General features: G+C 54.9%; 1 protein-coding gene across 1 annotated transcript in view; it reads right to left on the reverse strand.

Moving 5' to 3' along the window:
- SMAD6 (SMAD family member 6) overlaps positions 1 to 9,793 on the reverse strand; it is a 75,100-nt gene extending 65,307 nt beyond the window's left edge. The window contains exons 1-2 of the mRNA XM_047074438.1: positions 8,980 to 9,793; positions 1,326 to 1,382 (exon numbers count right to left, since the gene is read on the reverse strand). Of these exons, the coding sequence (XP_046930394.1) occupies positions 1,326 to 1,382; positions 8,980 to 9,793 (871 nt within the window). The remainder of the gene's footprint in view (positions 1 to 1,325; positions 1,383 to 8,979) is intronic.
- Between the last annotated feature and the right edge of the window lie 9,136 nt (positions 9,794 to 18,929).

The following is an 18,929-nucleotide window of genomic DNA, read 5'->3' on the forward strand; positions in this document are numbered from 1 at the left end:
ATGTTGACTTGGGAAATGCTGAGACAGGCCTGTGAGGGAGGGATGGGGAACCGCCGAGCTGAATGGGGTTTCTGCCTCAGCCCTGCTGCTCATTAGCTGCAGGGCCCACTCCAGCCCTCAGCCAGACTCCTCATCTATGAAGTGACAGGGTCCCACCAGATGACCTCTTCGGTTCCCCCAGAAAACTAAATAAAGCTCCTCCATGCACGGGATGACCATCCGTGGGGAAAAACAATGAGGAAGTTGCCATCATTAAACCACTGACTCACACACCGTCATGGGACAGGCTCTGTCCTCCCAGGCTGAAGAGGTCATACTCCTGAAGGGACCCGGTGGGCATTTCTGACTGCACAAGGCAGGGGGGTGGGGGGGTGGCCTGGAAAGAAAACTGGCCTGGATGCCTGAGAGTCTGCGACACTTAGAAGTGACCTCCCAGATGATGCTGACACAGGCTACTGGGAAGAGGCCTTTACCAAAAACAAAACAAAACCCACTTCTTGTGGTCACTTGGTGGAATGTGTGAGCATCACTACTGTGCTATCGGACTTTGGAAGCTTGACTCCCACGGGAACTGCCTGGGTCGCAAAGTTTCTCTCTTGGTACTTAGTAAAGCCAAACGAACTCACCCCATCCCTGGTATCCTCCTCTGGGGGACCCAGCAGCGCCAGAAAACAAGCCACCGCTACTTGTAAAACCACATGCAGCTACTCCAGAATACGAGCTGCTCATCTAGCCCCAAGGGTTTCCAGAGAACCCTTCTGACTCTGAATGGGACCTGCCTACAATGACATTACCACCTCCACGGAGCACACCCCGGGGTCGGACCACGCCAGGGGCTTTCTGCACCAATACACGGATTTTCTGCATAGTCCGACGGTTGTTTCTGCCCAGGTGAACTTCCTGGCTTAAAATGGGGGGAAAAACACCACCCCTCTCAAAGGGGACTTCATATGCTCTACCTATCTGTCATAGTGCTAATTAACACAAGTCAAAGGAGAACAACCAAGGGCTGGGGGAGGGAGAGAGGAAAAGAGGGAAATACCAAACCCATCTCCAGTGAGGTGCTTAAGTCAAAACCCATTCATCTCCCACAGGCCCATGTTTAAAGGTCACAGAGAGGTTAATGATGAGCGGAGGAATTTCAAGACGTAAATAGCCGGCTGCAGAGCCTGGGTCTGCTTTGGCCCAACCGGAGGTGTGTTTGTAAAACTTCGCCCCATCTCAAAGGCAACCAGGCCTGCTTTCCCCCCTCCCCTCCACACCCCTGAGCACTGAGGCTGGGCCCTGGACTGAAAGGGAGCCGGTGGGAAGGAGGACACACTTACCCAGTGGCTTGTACTCGTCGTGAGGAGACAGCCGAGAATAGGGGGGCGGTGGTGATTCTGAAAGACAGGAGACAACATGTCACTGCTGGGGTGGGGGGGAGTTCACACCTGGGGGGGGTGGACCTGCTTTTGATCATCGGTTTCCTCAAATAATAAATCCAGCCCCCAGGAAACTCTCCTCTTTTCCCACCACCTCTGCTGCCCAACAGGTGAGGCCACAGGCGTGGCATACAGACCCAGACTCAATCCCTCCTCTGCCACCTTTGGCCGTGTGACCTCAGGCAAGTTGCTTCACCTCTCTGAGCTTGTTTCCTCAGCTCTAAAATAGGGACAATAATCACAAAGACCTTCCAGGTGTGCCAGGAGGGCAAAGGAAGACTATGTCAAACAGTTCTTGGTATTCTGGAAAAATACATGCACAAACAGTAACTGTTACTGTAACAAGTCAGAGCTACGGTTCCCTGATAAAACACAGGAAGCTCTGTTAAATTTGAAGTTTGGACACATGTGGTGTAATTTTTAGCATAAGTATATCCCTTGCAAGATTTGGGACATACTTACACTAAAAAATTACGTGCTGTCTGTCAGAAACTCAAATTCAACTAGGCATTCTTTAGTTTTATTTGCTAAATTTGGCAACTCTAATCAGCACCGAGCATGAGAGACACAGAAGCTCCTTCCAGATCAGTTGCATTACAACTGACATTCTTGGGGGCAGGGTGGAAGGTAAGATTGGCTAGATCCCAGGAAGTCAACCCAGCTACCTAGATGAGAGACCTTAAGCCAGTCACTTCCAGCTAGCTCTCAGCCTCAGTCTCCCCCTTTGTAAAGAGAAGGGGTGGCCCACAAGTTCTCCGTGGCCTCCCATCTCAGACCCTCTGTGATTCCTTATCGTCTACGGTATTTTTCTTTGGGTTTCCTTTCATTTGCCCAAAATACTCCTCCTTGAAAACATATATTTTGTCTTCAGAAGAATTCCTTAGCCTCTTGCTTTAGGGGAAGTAACAATTTGCTAAACTAAGTAACAATTTGCATGAATGAAATGACCCTTCATTTTCCCTAAATGAAACTAAACACCATCAAATCGCAAACTAAAACAAACTCTCGGTGGTAGTAAAGTGGTAATAACTATTATTAGGCAGGTATCAGTAATGACACAAGGGGTAATAAGTGTTTTTCGCAATGATAATAAGGCACAATTAGCTGTAGGAGCATTTGTTTTTTGCTCTGTACACCCAATGCAGCTTGACTTCTTCCCCACCCCAGCATTTCCAGCCTGAAATTACTTCAACAAAGTGAGGGCTCTGAGGTCTAGAAACAGGGAATCTTTTGTGGACAGGAGTTTGAGAGAAGGAAAAGTGAATCACAGAATAGCCACTGGGGACAGAAGCAAACATGCGCTGAATGCCTACCCTGTTTCTTCTCCATGCAGGGCATTTTCTATTTCATTTATTGTCTTTCATTCTTCTGGGTCTTAGGTACAGAGTGGTTAATCATACTCATGGGTACCTATTCTTATTTTGTCCTTTCTCCAAAGTAAATAAGATGGCCATTATTATTCCCATTTTACAGATGTGAAGACTGACTTGCCCAGTGTCCCCCAGCCAATCATGATGGAACTGGAATTTGGGCCCGGGCCCGACTTGGCTCTACATCCCAATGACACAGGCAGCAACAAGAGGCACCCCGTATCACACCGCCTCACCCCAGCGAGGTCCAGCACGTCACGGGCACAGAGAGGGCTCAGTAAACATCTAAAGTCATTATCCTCATGATGGTGACGAGGATAATGGCAAAGTTCGGGCCGTGTAGACAAAGGTGTGGAGAAAGAGGACCTAGAAGGCCAAAGGGGTGACCCCAAGGAGATGCCAAGCCAGACTCGAGGAAGGGAACTATCTGCCTTCAGTAGGACCCACGTCAAACCCACTGGCGCAGGCCTTGGAGGGGCTGGAGACCAGACTCAGTGAGGACCAGCTTGCTTCAGGACACGAAGCAGTACACAAGCGGGGCTACAGCTTTACCAAGAAAGACAGTTGAGGCTGGCGCTCCCACTGTACAGTGACCACTGAGGCCTGGACAGTGGGAGCGGCTCCCTCAGTGCCACATGCTGAACTGGTCGTAGAGCCAAAGTCAGGACCAGAAGCCAGGTCTCCTGATCCCCAGCCTCATGCCCTTCCCACCACCCCACTCAACTTATCAGAAGGCCTGCAATTCCTGGGTCAGGGCTCCTTTTGCAAAAATCTGATCGGCTAAGGCTCAGGCCACACATGGTGGGGAGGTGGGGGGGGGGGGTGCTCCGGACAGCTGCCCTCCCAGATCTGTCCCCCGAAAGTGAAACCTGCCAGCAATGGGCCGTGGAGGCTGGAGTCAAGCCACTGTAATCAACCCCAGGATTTCACCCAGGGGCTGCTTACCTGGAGCCCAAAGCTGAAAATACAGGGGAGAAGGGCTACTGAAGTCCCCTCTTGAAGGAGCTGCCTGAGACAGCCACCACCCATGGCCACACGCAGGCTGGGTGTGTCCTGATGTGAATGAGGCACAAAGCGAATCTACAAACTTGGAACGTCCATCTCACCAGCGAGGGAAGCACTGCAAAGCTTTGGGGAGGGACCTGACCAGGCCCCCACGTGCTCCAGCAGAACAGTTTGCACAGAACTGTTTAACAACTTTAGAGGCTGGAAGCTGAACGCTACATTCCATCCTGGGCAAGTTCAAAAGTATGAAGGCCACAGACTCCGCCACGAGACACGGGGATTTATAATGTCAGGCGGTCACCCAGGTCAGCTGCTGCTTTCAACGGATGGGGCACCCGAGGTCCGGCCAGGTAGGCCACAGAGGAAGGCACAAGATGTTATTTTACTTCAGCTCAACAAAGGGCCAGGCCAGGCGGGAACCAACACCCGGTTACCTTTTTTGAACACCTGAGTTCTTCTGCTCACCTACCCTAAGATTCACTCTTTGAAAGTGTTGAATTCAGTGCTTTTTAGTATATTCAGAGTTGTGAGACCATCACCACAATACAATTACTGGACATTTTCATCACCCCAAAGAAGCCCTGTTCCGTTAGCAGTCGGTCCCTATGCCCTCAACCCGTGGGCAACCACAAATCTACTCTCAGTGCCCGTGGGTTTGCCTATTCTGGGCATTTCACACAGACTCACATAGTAGGAGGCTCTTTGTGGGGGGCTTCTTTCACCCAGCATAATGCTTTTAAGGCTCATCCGTTCAATAGCTGCATTCTTCTTTATGGCCGAATGATACTCCATTGGATGGATATACCACATTTGGTTACCCATTCATCAGCTAATAGACATTAGGGCTATTTCTGTTTTCTGACTTTTAGGAATAATGCTGCTATGAACAGTACTGGGTAACCTTTAACCGGCCCCTCTGCTTCACTCCCACACTTCCAGGCCCCACGGATCTGGGAGAGTGGAGCCCTAGGTCATTAACTCAGGTGGACTACTCAGTACGCGAGACAAAAGGACAGAAGAGGAAGTGTGGGCTGCCTCCAGGCCCTCTCTCCGCTCCCCTCCGAGAAGCTACCTGATGAGTGAGTGCCAAAGTTGTGTTGATTTTTCAGTAATAAACTTAGATGCTCTAAACTTGAAGGGGAGAGCCCCCCCCCAGAGCCCTGCAGGCTCCTCTGAAAGCAATGGACATGAGAGAGACAGACAGACAGACAGACAGACATCAGACACTCCAGCCCCCTCAGACATCCAGCCTCAGGCATCAACTTCAGGAATCTCCTCCAACTTCCTTCAGAAGTAAGAGCAGTCAGCCAGGGGCCAAGTGTACCAGAAGGTTAGTGCCCAGCTCAGCTCGGCCCAAACGTGCCTCTGGTTAGCCCCCTAGTGGGTGGAGGGGGGTGATACTTAGCCTTTCGGGATCTGGACCCTAATTCTAAAGCCAGAAGAGCTCCCAGCCTCTCCCAGTGCCTGGTAAGGTTTCAGTTTGGGATAATGCCTTCCACCCCCACCCCCCTTTGAGCCCATCATCTCCCTTAGGAAAGGATCCACTTGCCTCCCTGGGCCTCCCGGTTGCCACCTTCCGCAGGGGGTGGCTGTGGGTGGGGAGGGGGCCTCCCGAGTGCCCTCCCCTCCACCCCCAGAACCTGAAGGCTCAACCTCAAGCCCGGGACGGGAGCCTCAGAAAAGGAGCTCCTGGCGCTTTAAGGCCGGCTGAGCCTAATTGCCCAGATTCCCCCGGCAGCCAGATAAACAGCGCGGCCGGCTGGCGCCAGCAAGAGGCAAACTGCACATTATCACCCCTTCCTCACCTCCAAGGAGGAGCTCCGAGGAGCAGGGCGGGCGGGCCGAGGGGCCGCCAGAGGGGCGGGGCAGGGGCTTGGAAGCCCAACTTGAAATTGATCTCATTTCAAAGGGATAATGCCAGGCCAAATAAAAGGAAAACTTTTTAGCCCATTCTAATTCCTATAGTCCTGGCCTGGGAACCCTGTGTTTTCCTAGGCGGCCTCCTCCAGTCGTTTAGAAGTTCTCTCTCGCTCTGTCTCTTTCCCTGGCGCAATTTGGATAATAGTAATTTACTGAATATAATTACAGAAAAAAAAAAAAAGTAGTGAAGCAAAGAGCAGGAGATTTATTCCAAAGTTAATGGATACTTTCAGGAGAAAGGAGCTGTATAAACACAGGTTAAACTGTGATTAAAGTATTTCTCCACATTTCCGTCCACATAGGCACCGAGCTCAGCGAACTGGCTTTTCCCAGGACAGAAAGACACACAAGAGGGAAGGAGAGCTGGGGTCTGACTCCCAAGGGGTCGAAGGTGCAGGGCAGGGCCGGGCACAGAGGGAAGACCCCCACTTTCTGAGACAAGCATGGGGGAGAGGGCAGGGCAGGGGAGGCAGGCCTGTGTCACCTGGAATCCGCCCATATCAGACCCTAGGGATTCTGTCCACCTCCTCACTTTACCCATGGGAAGGGGAACTAGCCCCAATGTCCCAAAGCAAGTTGATGGATGGGAGCACGGTTTGCCCTGAGCAGCAGGGGTCAGCACTGCCCAGAAAGGGGCCTCCTGTCACTTGGGCTCCCTGTGGGGATCAGGTGGGCACTGGTGCCCCTCAGTTGGCCTGCTGGGTATTCCGGTATACTCTCCAGCTATGTGCCTGCTATCCATGAGTGTGTCTGTCTTGTCTGCCCCAGTGCCCCAGCCCTCTTCCCCCAGAGCCCTGGAAGGAGCAGTCTCCTTATCAGGATGCGCACGGCTGAGCTCCAGCTATGCACCCGCCCAGCTTCAGGAGCCAGGCTGGCGGCCAGGCAGCAGGGGTGGGGTGGGCAGCAAAGGGCTCCCCAGTTCTCGGTCCCAGCGGCCCAAGCCACCAGGCAGGGGATGAGGCAACAGGGTCAACCTGGCGCCTACTGAACACTCTTCCCAGACCATGGGTCCCCCCCAACTGCCCCCAGGGTGGCTTGAATGGGGGAAGGAGGGGGAGGGCTGGCAAACAGGCAAGAGACACAGCCCCTGCACCAGTGCCTCCTTTTGGGAGGAGAAAGGGAGAAAGGGAGTCAAGTGCCAACAATGCTCAGTCTAGAATGAGATGTGGAGAGTGTTCTAGAGCCACCCCCATTCCACTCACAAGGAGACTGTGAGGAGAGGTTATTCACCCAAGGTCAAACTATCCTTACTAGAGAGCCTAGGACCAGGTCTGTGGTGAAGAACTTCCACTGCAGGGGAAAAACTGCCCCCCAACCTGTACCTGGCAGTCTGTGAGGCTCAAACCACCCCCTAAGGTGACTTCTAATCCAAGGTGTAGAAACAGGGTGAGGGGAGGGGGCCTGTCTGTTGCTCCAACATTTCCATGCCATCCCTTCCGGCTCACACACCTGAGCTTGCCTGGCACCTTGACTCTCGGCTGGCCCTCCCCTCCTCCTCCATGCCCACCTCCCCAACCCATCCTCCAAGGTGGTCTCCAAACAGAGCTATGGAGCTCCTGGAGGGGATCCTGTTACCTGCACACCCCACAGCGCTCTGATAGTTCAGACCCACTGACCTGGCCCTTCTTCCCCCATCTCTGCCCCATCTCCCTGCCCAGATTATGTTTCTTAAGGGCATGGGTCGTACTCCTATTTCCGCTTTCCCCACTCTAGCACCCAGTACGGTGCCTGGCACAGAGCAAGTGCTCAACAGTCACTGGCAAACTGACCTGGTAAGAGAGAAAATACCTGCCAGAGCCTGCTAAAAAGCACACAGTGAGCCCCACCAATTATCTCCCACTAAATAAAAATGATGAGGGACAGGGTAACCACAAATGGGGACCTGGGCCCCAGAGTTAGGGAGGAGACAGGGTGGCAGAGGGGAGGAAGCCACTTCCAGGAGAAGCTGTCTGGAAGAGGAACAAGGGACACAGAAAGCCTACCACAGGTCACAGGTCAGGGACTGCCCAAAGCCCTTGAATCAGGCCTGGAGTGACCACGTGGGGACCAGGGCGACCAGATGAATGCTGCCTCTCCCCACCTACCCCCCATCAGTGCTGTCTTCAGGAACCACCACTGAAGCACATTCCTTTCCCCTCCAGCCACTACACTGCACCGAATAAGACATCTGGGACAAATCCTGGGCCCACCCTCCCCTTCCACACTAGGTATCAGAAGATCTGTGATCTGACCCTCTGTGCCCCCAGGCTGGGTGCAGACTCTCCAGAGGGGACAGACTGGAGGAGCTCAGAGCCCTTCCAGGCCCAAGAGCCTTTATTCTTCCAGCAGGTCTCACCCCCACAGGGCCGCCAAAGCCACCTAAGATGCATACACCCCTAAGATGCTACAGGCAGAAATGTGCAAGCCCTGCAGAGCAGAGGTCAGAACAGGGGAACTGCAAGCTTCTGGCCTGCCAGAAGCCTCCACCTGTCCTCACCTCTGTTCCAGAATCCAGGGCCTGCTCAGGTAAGCAGTGCTGGGGGTGGGTGTGTGTGGGAAATCCCAGGAAGAGAACAAAGAAGGGAGGCAGTTCCCAGAGGTAAATAAAATATCTGGCCTTCTCGCCTCCTCCTCCAGACACCTCCAGGACCCTCTAGAAAAACTGGACATAGAATTGACAATGATGACCATGGCGTGCCCTGATAGCTGACACCCAAGGGATGCTGGGAACAGTCAGGCAAGAAGGTGGTCTCCACTTTGAGAGAGGAGCTTTGCTCCAGAGTATACAAAGGAACAAGTGTGACAATTTATGAACAGCGGTGACTCTGGCCGTGAATGATCTCTACACCCCGTTTCCCAACTTGTATCCACCTGGATATAGGAAAGTATCGCGTTAGGTATAAATAGACTGGGATAAACCGGGAGGGGGGCGAACGACTCTGTGTCGGGCTTCCGTCAGGCCTGCCCTTCTCTTTCACTGTCTATGAAGCTACAGCGTAAGTTAGGTCCCTGAGGCTGCACTGAGAAAACTCCAATGCACAGCCTTTTAAGTCTGCCGGAGCCGTAAAAAGAAGGTGCCATTTGACACGTGTGCCCCGATACCCACTTCCCGGCCGTCCCGCCAGGGTGAGGAGCTTCCACCGCGGGCTCCCACGCACCAGGGGCACCCGGGGTTGCAGCCCCAGCTCCCCCCGCCCGCGGTGTCGCGGACCGAAGGGCCGCGGAAGGAGGCGGGGAGGGGAACCCCCCCCCCAACGCTCCCGGCCGGCGCGCGCGCTCACCTGGCCCGCAGAGCCGGCTGAAGTGGTAGGGGTTGCAGCACACGGTGGGGCCGTCGGCGGCGGCGGCGAAGCTGTGGCAGCCGCACAGGGGCTTCAGCTCCACGGCGTGCTGCAGGTCGGGCCAGCGGAAGAGGCGGCCGAGCAGCAGCTGCGGCGGCGCAGGCTGGCCGCCCAGGCGAAGGTCGGCGCGCGGCACCAGCACGCAGCCGCCCGGCACGCCGCCGCGGGACTCCACCGCCTCCAGCAGCGTGTCCAGCGAACGCTCCTTGAGCCGCTTCAGCAGCGAGTACGTGACCGTCTTGAGTTCCTGCTCGAGCAGCAGCAGCCGCGAGCGGGCTTCGCGACTCCGCCCGCCGCCCGCCGCCTCCAGGGCCGCCCCGGCCAGGGGGTCGCCGGCGTCCCGCGGCGCGCCCGCGGCGTCCCGCTCCGAGAAGAGACAGCAAGTCACAGTCTCGCAGTCACTTTCGGGCAGCCAGCCCGGGCCTCCCGGCTCCGCCGCGTCCAGAGGGGAGCCCCCAGCGCCGGCCCCCAGCTCCGACATGGGCCTCGGGGGGCCCCCTGCGCGCCGGCGCCTCCCCGCGCCCTGGGCGCCTCGCTGTCCCACCGCGTCCCGGGGCCGCCGCGGGGCTACCGGGCGGACTTCGGAGCGGCCGCAGCCTCCGCCTTCTCGTGCCCGCGGGGCCGGCTCAGCTCGGCTGCCCAAGCTCCCATCCTCGTCGCCGCCGCCGCCGCCGCCGCCTCCTTCCTCCCGGTCGGGGACCACACGACTTCGCCAAAGTCGCCGCACCAGCCCCGAGCGTTTGGACCTGAACATACGATATCCTTTGGCGCCGGGGGTGGGGGGGAGGCAGTCTCCGGTTACCGGGGGTCCGTTCCGTCAGCGAGGCGCCGGCTGCGCGGGCCGCAGCCCCACATGAAGCTCCGCCGCCGGGCGCCGTGCAGGTCGCGCACAGCCTGTCGTCGAAGGGGCGCCGCAGGGCTGCAACATGAGGGAGCTCGCCGGGCCGGGACGGCGGGGAACACGCGCGCGCCGAGCCGCAGTCCGCGCCGGGCCAGCGGCTACATGGACCCCGGCGGCCGGGCTACTCAGCAACTCCAGCCCCGGCGCTGGAGGGGGACTGCAGGCTGCCCTCCGCCAGGAACACCCCGCATGGGCCGGCGAGCCTTCAAAAGTTGCGCGACTGGTCCATGAGCACAAAGCGCTCCCGCCGAACCCCCCAGATGTGTCCGGGCAGCCCTGCCTTTAAAACCCAAACGCTTAACTACATGGGCTTTTTCTGCAGGATCCGAAAGGCCGGCTTGTTGATACCTTCAGCTTCCTTCTTACTCCCTGCAAAAGAAGGGGGGGGGGGGGAAGAAAGAAAAAGAAAGCCCAAACAAAACCAAAATCCTGGAATTGCATGCACGAAAAGCCAACTCCGTCTCAGGTCCCAGGCGCTAGATGCACTTGGAGCAAGTTTCTCCTGAACGCGGGTGTCAACACATGAGTGGAAACTGTAAAAATCCCAAAGAGCTGTTGGGAATCCTTAATTAAAAATGCAATCCACCGAGGCAGAGGTCGCAGCCCGCCCCACGCTGCGCTCGGACGCCCGGGGCGCCGCGGCTGCAGAGGTCGTCCCCCTCCCCCCTCCACAAAAAGTGCCTCCCGGTGGCCCCGCGGTCCCTGCGAGGTCTGGCGAGGCAGCGCCCGGCGGCTCTTTCTCTCGGCTCGGCTCCCTCGCTCGCTCCCCCGCTCGGCTCTCTCTCTTTTTTGTTCTCCTCAAACGCACACTGAGGGCCCCCGGAGGAGCGCCGCGGAGTCATTGGCTGCCTCCCATCATATGCCAGTCTAGACACTTTGGCGGCTCCGCGGCGCTGATTGTTGCGCAAACAAGGTTTCAAGTTTCTTAACTCTTAAAGGAGAACACGTCCCATTGCAGGGCCCGAGGCTCCGAAGGGCCGGCTCCCGGGGCGGGCCGAGCTCGGGCTCCCGCCCCACGCTCGCCCCGGCACCCCCGCCCCGAGCCTGACAGCGCCCACGGCCCGCTTTCAAGCCCGCGTCGCGCCGCGGGCACGGATGCGAGGGAGCACACCCCCTCGCGCGCGCGCACACACACGCGAGTTACACAAACCACGGGCGAGCGGCGCGAAGACTCGGTGGACACACTGAGACTTGGATGCAAACGGGACGCTTTGCCTCTCCCTGGCTTGTGCACAAACTTACAAACACACATTGCACTTTAGAGTTGGGCCAAACCCCCATCCCAGGGAAGGCTAATAAAAATGGGTGTGCGTGTGTGCCTTCCTGGCCTGAGTCTCTTGGGAGCAGGGGGCGGCCGATTTGTTACGGTAGCGGGATCTTGATGGCACAAGGTCTCCACACCCCCTGTCGCAGTCAGGGGTCTCTCTGCGGGGCCAAATGAGGGACCTGGGACGCTTGGCGCAAGGGGGCTCCAGGCTTGCCCGAGGTAGCGAGGTGCAGAGGGTGGGGTAGGGGCGGGGAGTGTCTCCTCTCCGGCTCCTCACGGTCGCCACGGCTCTCCCTCGGAGCTAGGCGGGAGGCCAGCAGTCCCGGGCCCCCTCGGGGCCGGGTGCTTCCTCCTCTCCTTTCCCCAAGTGATTCTCTGCACCACCGAGAGGGATGTGGGTAGGGGTCTTGCTCTCCCCTGCGACGTTTCACCAAGGAAATGGGGATGGGTTGGGGGCAGGGTCCCGGCCCACTGGGTCCGGTACTGGCTAGGGGGCGCGGCGGCAGCAGCGGGCCGCCCGGCGCGGGAAGGGTTAAGGCCGCTCCTGCCCCTGGAGCCGGCGCGGCGGGGTACCTCCTCGGGCGCGCTCGCTCGTCCGAGGGTGGCAAAAGTTCAAGCTTGTAAAGTCGGGATTGGTCCCGCGCGGAGGGAAAAAAGGCCTGGTTCCCCCCTCCCCCCCCGGGCGCGGCGCCGATTGGCCGGGCCGTGGGGCGGGCACCGCCCTCTCCGCGGCGCGCGGCGGCCCCGCCCCCGGCGCGGCACCCCGCCCCTTTCCGGGCAGGAGCCTGGCCCCGCACTGAATGAAAGAAATTCCGCTACTCTCATTGGCCCGGGGCTGGGCGCCATTCCCCCGCGGGGGCCGCGGGGGCGCCGGCGCGCGGGTCTCCCCCGGGGGTGCCCACGTGTGGGGCTGGCCCTTTGAGTGTGCGGCGGGGCGAGTACCCCGCGGGGCTCGGAGTCTGTGTGAGCGCTGGGGGAAGGGCGGTGTATTCAGGAAGGACTCGAGCCATTTGCTGAGCTGTACCTGGAGCCAGGTACTGTTCGCGCCGCGCTCTCCGGGAGACGTGGTTTTCTTTCGAAGGGAAGACGGGGCCGGGAAGCTTCCTCACCCCCATCCGCTACTGCTTTGGCCAAATCAAAATAGCTGTCAGCGTCCTGTTTGAAAAAACGAGGGTGACGGTGCCTACCCTGCGCTGCTCACAGGACCGTGAGGATCCTTTGGAGAGTGTGCATTTTAAGCGCACAAATCCCAAGTGAACAGCGAGATGAATTTTCGCAAGTGATTACAACACTTATGTAACTAACCAGCACCCAGAAGCCCATCTCGTGGTCCTTTCGGTCATTTCTCGCCCCTGGGGGAAAAATACGAAGAATAACTCAGTGTCAAGTGTTTTCTTTTATTGGGGTATTCGCTGGTTTGGCTGTGGATTGCAATAATAAATAAGTCGGAGCTTATTGACTCCTCACTGCGGGCAAGGCCACGTTCCAGGCATCATAAGGATTCAGTCACTGAATTCTCCCAACAACCCTGATAGGTGGTGTTATTATTTCCCTTTTACAGATGAGGAAACTGAGGCACAGGAACTTGCCATTCAATTCGCCACTGACCAGATAGTGTTGAGAGTGCTAAAATGCTAAAACCAGATAGGCATAAACCAGTATGTGTGCTCACCCCACAAGCTAACGGTGTGTGGGTCTGTATTTCCAGAGCATACCTTCCAGGGCAGTGATTTTCAAAATGTCCACTGGACCTGCTGAATCAAAGTATTATGGGATGAGGCCCCAAACACTTGGGGGTAGGTATGGTTGTTACCACTATTTTACAGATAAGGACACTGAGGCACAGAGGCTTTAACCTGCATAAGCTTTCAGTTAGTTGCAGAGGCAGGATTTGAACCCAGCCAGCTGAGCGGGATAGGTGCAGGGATGAAGGTATGGAATGGGGTAGCAGGCTGGAGATAGGTTACCTTCTTCCCTGGGCAGTAACTCATAGTTTGGCTTCCGTTCTCATTCATGCAGAGATGCAACATTAGGGGCGAGGTGCCATTAGGTGCCTGCTGGATGCCATCTGAGGAGCACTGAAGCCAGAGTCTGGTAGGCCTAAGTTCAGTAGTGACCTTCCTAAACTTCCCTCAGCTTTATAAGCCTCTGGGTTCTCATCTGCAAAATGGGAATCGGGGTCATGTTCCAGGCGGTTACCAAAATTAAATGACACGAGGACCCAGAGTCATCCCTCATTACAGGAAGATGCCTCTGAGTGGAGATAGCATCAGGAAGGGAAGGGCACTGATAGTTCGGTCCACTGTCCTTGGATTCTCAGGGCCCATCCAGCCCAGCGCTGGCCCGCACTGCGACCACTAGAGGGTGTGTGAGAGCCCGGCAGGGCAGGGCCTAGGAGCCACAGCCTAAGGGTACCCTCCTGGACTGCCCTCCAGAAAACAAGCTCCAGTTCCCTGGGGGTATAGAAGAAGAGGAAAGTGCTATGCCAGCTGATGTTCCGCAGACCCCCGCAGCCACATTACTCACAAAGTAACTCACAAAGAAGTGATCCTAGGGGCGCCTGGGTGGCGCAGTCGGTTAAGCGTCCGACTTCAGCCAGGTCACGATCTCACGGTCCGTGAGTTCGAGCCCCGCGTCGGGCTCTGGGCTGATGGCTCAGAGCCTGGAGCCTGTTTCCGATTCTGTGTCTCCCTCTCTCTCTGCCCCTCCCCTGTTCATGCTCTGTCTCTCTCTGTCCCAAAAATAAATAAACGTGGAAAAAAAAAAAGTGATCCTAACCCCTCAAATTCAAAACTGCTCCCTCCCCATTATTCCAGTATTTTCCCAAAGCACCTGGTGCTTTCTCTTTGCACTGCTTCTCCCAATACATAACCGTACGATTCCATGTCTATTCTCCCCTGCCTCTGGAACATAAGCCCCACACAGGGAGAAATGGTGAGCTATCAGCCGCCCCCCCCCCCTGCCACCCACAGCAGTGCTGAGGGAGCAGAGTCAGAAACAGGCAACTGGAGACCACCCTGTGCCATCACACGAGACCGTGTTGCCCATTCCTCTCTGCAGTCCCTAGCACAACGCCTGTCATGTCATGGGCGCCCAGTATCTTCGAGGTGGTTGAATTCAAATCTCTCACTTCGCCAAGCTTCGTGCTCATCATCATCCTGCAACCTAATCAAATCCACCCCCCCCCCAAATCGGCACAATGAAGAATTTAACATTCTTACTAGACCTGTTTTCTAGAGAAGGCAACAGAGAGCATAAGTAATTTGTCTCTGGTCACATTGCCAATAGATGGCAGAGTTGGGACTTGAACCCAGGGCTGCTTGCCCTGAGGCTTAACTTCTCAACACCTGGTCCTGGATAAGAAAACATGGTCCTTCGCCCTTGGGAGTTTCCATATTAGCTGGGAAGACACGGGCATGAAACAACAGAAATCATACAAGGGAGCACCTCCTTCTTGGTGGTGGGAAGGGGCAGTCTCTAGGGACCCCTGCTTATAAACAGAAGTGCCACAGAAGTCTGGGCAACATCTCGCTGTGGTCAGATGGATTGGCAAGGTGAATGATTCATCCTAACCCAGTTCACAGGAGCCTGATGGATAAACCAAGGCCACACGTATTAACTCTCATAGAGAACAACTATAGGCCTAACTGGCTAAGTAGTATCATCTGGCCTTTTGGAAGGTAAATCTACTTGGCCCTAAATAGGGGAGTCAGGGCCCCCAGAGGTGGCAGACAACACTTCTGAGGTTTTGGTGCATGCTTTGTACCCTGTCTCTTGAAAACATGCACACATGCATCAATGGAACCTTGTGTTCATTCATTCAACACATACCTACTGAGTTCCCATGGGGTGCTGAGCCATGTTATAAGTGCTAGGGATCCTGCAGTAAACAAAACACAAAAATTCCTAAGTTCAAGGAGTCTAGTGGGAGGACAGACCAGAAACAAAATAATCAGGTATATAGCATATTGGAAGGTAAAGGTGCCAAGGTCAAAAATAGAGCAACGAAGAGGAGAGAGGAATGCCAGGAGAGGGTAGGTATGGTTCGGAGAAAGTGGCAGGAAATGCTTCCCTGGGAAGGTGTCATTTGAATAAAGTCTTTAAAAAAAATGTTCTTTTTAAAAATATATATATATATATTATTTCAATTTTGACAGAGAGAGTGAGAGAACGAGCTGGGGAGGGGCAGAGAGAGGAGACAGAAGAACCAAAGCAGGCTCTGCACTGACAGCACAGAGCCCAATGCGGGGCTCTAACTCACGAGCCGAGCCGTGAGATCATGACCTGAGCAGAAATCAGACCCTTAACAGACTGAGCCACCCAGCCACCTGGAACAAAGTCTTGATGGTGGGGGAACGACTGATAGTGGCGAAAGAATGTTCCAGGCACTGAGAAGAGCAGGTACAAGGTTCCAGAGGTGGGAACGTGCCTGGCACGTTTTGGGACCATCAAAGAGGTGATGCTCTGTGAGAAATGCTGGGGGACAGATTGAAGGGTCACACAGGCTGTTGTGGGGTCTTTGGCTTGTCCTCTGGGTGAGCTGAGCACCCCTGGAGGTTCTAGGAGAGGAGGGATTAAGTTCTGCCATGTTTTAACTGGCTCCCTCTAGCGGCCATGTGGAGAATAGACTCCAGGGGACAGAGCTGGGAGCGAAGGCCTGGTGGGGGATGGTTGCAGAGGCCCAGGCAAGGCCATGCCTAGCTTGGGGTTGGATCCTGGACACATTTGAAGACAGAAACAGCATGATTTGCTGTCACATATCTGGGAGTGTGAGAGAACATCTGAACAGTGTACACATGTTATTAACAGTTATTTACTTGACTTTTAACATCAATTCACTTAGGGCACCGGGCTGGCTCAGTCAGTGGAGCATGTGACTCTTGAGCTCGAGGTTGTGAGTTCAAGCCCCACACTGGGTGTAGAGCCTACTTAAAACAAAACAAAAAAAATCTGTTCACTCTTATTTAGCCTTGTCATAAGCAACAATATCCACAGAGTCACAAATGTGCTAGTTATATTTATCAGTTTAAAGCAAATACATAAAATAGTTTTGCACATCACCAAATAAAATTAGCCCCGGGACCACCTGGATACATGCAGCGCTGAGAACACTAATTTAACCAGTTGCTAATCTCACCTACTGTCAGGCTTTTTGGTTTGTTTATTTGATTGTTTTCTTACTACTTTCTCCCAGAAAGAATGATTTTTTTTTTCCTGGTCCTGTCTATAATTATGGGACCCATTACCACAGCCCCTATGAAGTGAATGCTGGTTTTATTCTTGGCCCTCCAGGCAACCTCTGCTTGGGCAGTACAGAGAGTGGTTCTTAACCATTACTTTGTTAAATCCAGCAGACCTGGGTTCAAATACTGTTCAGCCACCTCTTAGCTATGTGGCCTTGGGCAACTTCCTTTACCTCCTATGATAGCTCCTACAACCAGGTGCTATCTTACTTGTAGGTTATAGATTCCAGATGGGGAGCCTGAGACTTAACTGCTAATAATAATATTGGGAGATCGTTTGAAGATTAAAATGCTTAGCACATGGGCGCCTGGGTGGCTCAGTCAGTCAAGCGTCTGACTTCGGCCCAGGTCATGGATCTCGCAGTTGGTGAGTTTGAGCCCCGCATCAGGCTCTGTGCTGACAGCTTGGAGCCTGGAGCCTGCTTCGGATTCTGCCTCTCTCTCTGCCCCTCCCCTGCTCGCGTTGTCTCTCCCTCTCGCAAAAATAAACGTTAAAAATAATTTTTTTAATAAATAAAAAATAAAAATAAAATGCTTAGCACCGTGTCTGGCACCTAGTAAGTGCTCAGTAAATAGTGGCTATTATTAGTGAAATGAGCATGGAGTCAGTCTTTACCAGGTTAAGCCTGGGTAAACAGGGTTGTCAAAACTGACGTCAGTTTCCTCATCTTGGACCTCCTTGCCCAAGGTGGGAGTGGGATGAGCTAGGTTCCACCACACGGAAGGACTCAGCAGCTCACCGTGAGAAGTGGCCTGGAGAAGGAAGGTTGGCTGTGGAAGGGACCAAAAGAAACTTCCCTTTCCAGCGCTACCGGTCACATCCCTTGGGCTGCACCTGTTTTTCCACTCTAAACAGTCTTTCACAAGTGCAGAGCCGAAGGGGGCAGGATGGGGGTGCCTGGGGAGATTATGTAGTACCAGGTAAGGAGGGTTACTCGCCCAAGATCACAGGGCCAATTGCAGGAGGCCAGGAATCAAGTGGACGTTTTTCTGACACACAGGGCTCCTTGCCCCTTTTCCCATTGCTTCGGTCGTCTCACCCCAAGTGCGCTGAGGATGCAGTGCAGGAAGTAGGAGGGCAGGCCCTGGGGTCACTGCTTGGGTTCTCATTCTGGTTCCACCCCTAACAGAGTCGCCTTGGTCACCTCACCTATCCTCGCTAAAGGTCAGCTCCCCCTCCCGAAAATGAGCTTAGTAGTAATAGTACCTACCTCCCTGGGGTCACTGTGATTATTGACTGGGATTATTATGCAAAGCATTTAGAGCTGTTATTCTGATTCTGCTCTGTGTGGATGCCCCAGGAGAGGGCAGCGCGCTGTACGTTACCAGCTTTCAGAAATACGGAATGAGTGAATGAATGATTGAATGAATGAATCTCATGATTGTTAAGAGGGCTGGAAGCAGTTGCACGGAGGTCAGGGCTGTGGATTTGCCGCAGTGCGGCTGGGTTACCTGTACCCCCTCCGTAACTCACGTCCTTCTCAGGCTGGGCAGGGGCGGTAGGGCGGGGAGGGCTCAAAGAATTTTTCCGGAGACTTCACTTGACTCGAGGATGGTGGAGAAATTTATTTTTATGTATCGTAATACAGTCCATGTTTAATATTAAAGCTAACCCAGGGGCACCTGGGTGGCTCAGTCGGTTAAGTGTCTGACTTTGGCTCAGGTCATGATCTCATGGTTCATGGGTTCGAGCCCCACGCCGGGCTCTGCACTGAACATGCGGAGCCTGCTTGGGATTCTTTCTCTCTCTCTCTCTCTCTCTCTCTCTCTCTCTCTTTGCTCCTCCCCTATTTGCACCTTCTCTCTCTTAAAATAAATCAATTTAAGCAATAAGTAAATAAAGCTAACCCAGATGTATCAAGAAATAGTATGCAAGGTTCCTGTGAGCGTCTGGCAGAGAAGGGAGACTTGCAAAGAATGGCAGCTTGAACAGCATGAGAACCCCACCCTAGGCTGACCCCAGGGGGCCTCCTGGAGGAGGCTCACTCCTTCAGCCTTCACGGGGACCCCGAGTGAAGAGACAATGCCCAGGGATGTGGCCCCTTTATGTCTCAACAACAGGTTTCTGCTGGACACTTGCTAGAGGCCAAAGGCACTTGGGCAAGGAACCCTCCCTCGGGGACTGGGAGTTTATCCGAAGAAATGTCTGTATTCAATCATTCCTCTATACCACCGTGGCCAGAAAGAACCTTCTAGCATTTCTCTCTGACCCTGAGGTTCCCACAGTGAGAACCTTCAATGGGTCCCCATGGCCCATGCATTCAAAAGTAGCTTCCCAACCCCACCAGGGGCAGGTCTCACCTCCTGTCCCCTCCCACCACGTGGACCCTGAACAGGAGAAGGCCTGCTCCTCAGGACGCCCCAAAGCTCCCCTGTGTCCCGCTCTCTGACATCCAGTCTTCACACTTGCTGACCTTTCTGCCTGCAATGCCCTTCCTTCTCTTCCTCTGAACAAACATTTTCTCTCTCGCCCCAGTGA

The sequence above is a fragment of the Lynx rufus genome, unplaced genomic scaffold, assembly GCF_022079265.1.
Source record: "Lynx rufus isolate CCGP_SWC_20201006 ecotype Redwood Valley unplaced genomic scaffold, mLynRuf1.p SCAF_13, whole genome shotgun sequence".
Classification (NCBI taxonomy): domain Eukaryota; kingdom Metazoa; phylum Chordata; class Mammalia; order Carnivora; family Felidae; genus Lynx; species Lynx rufus.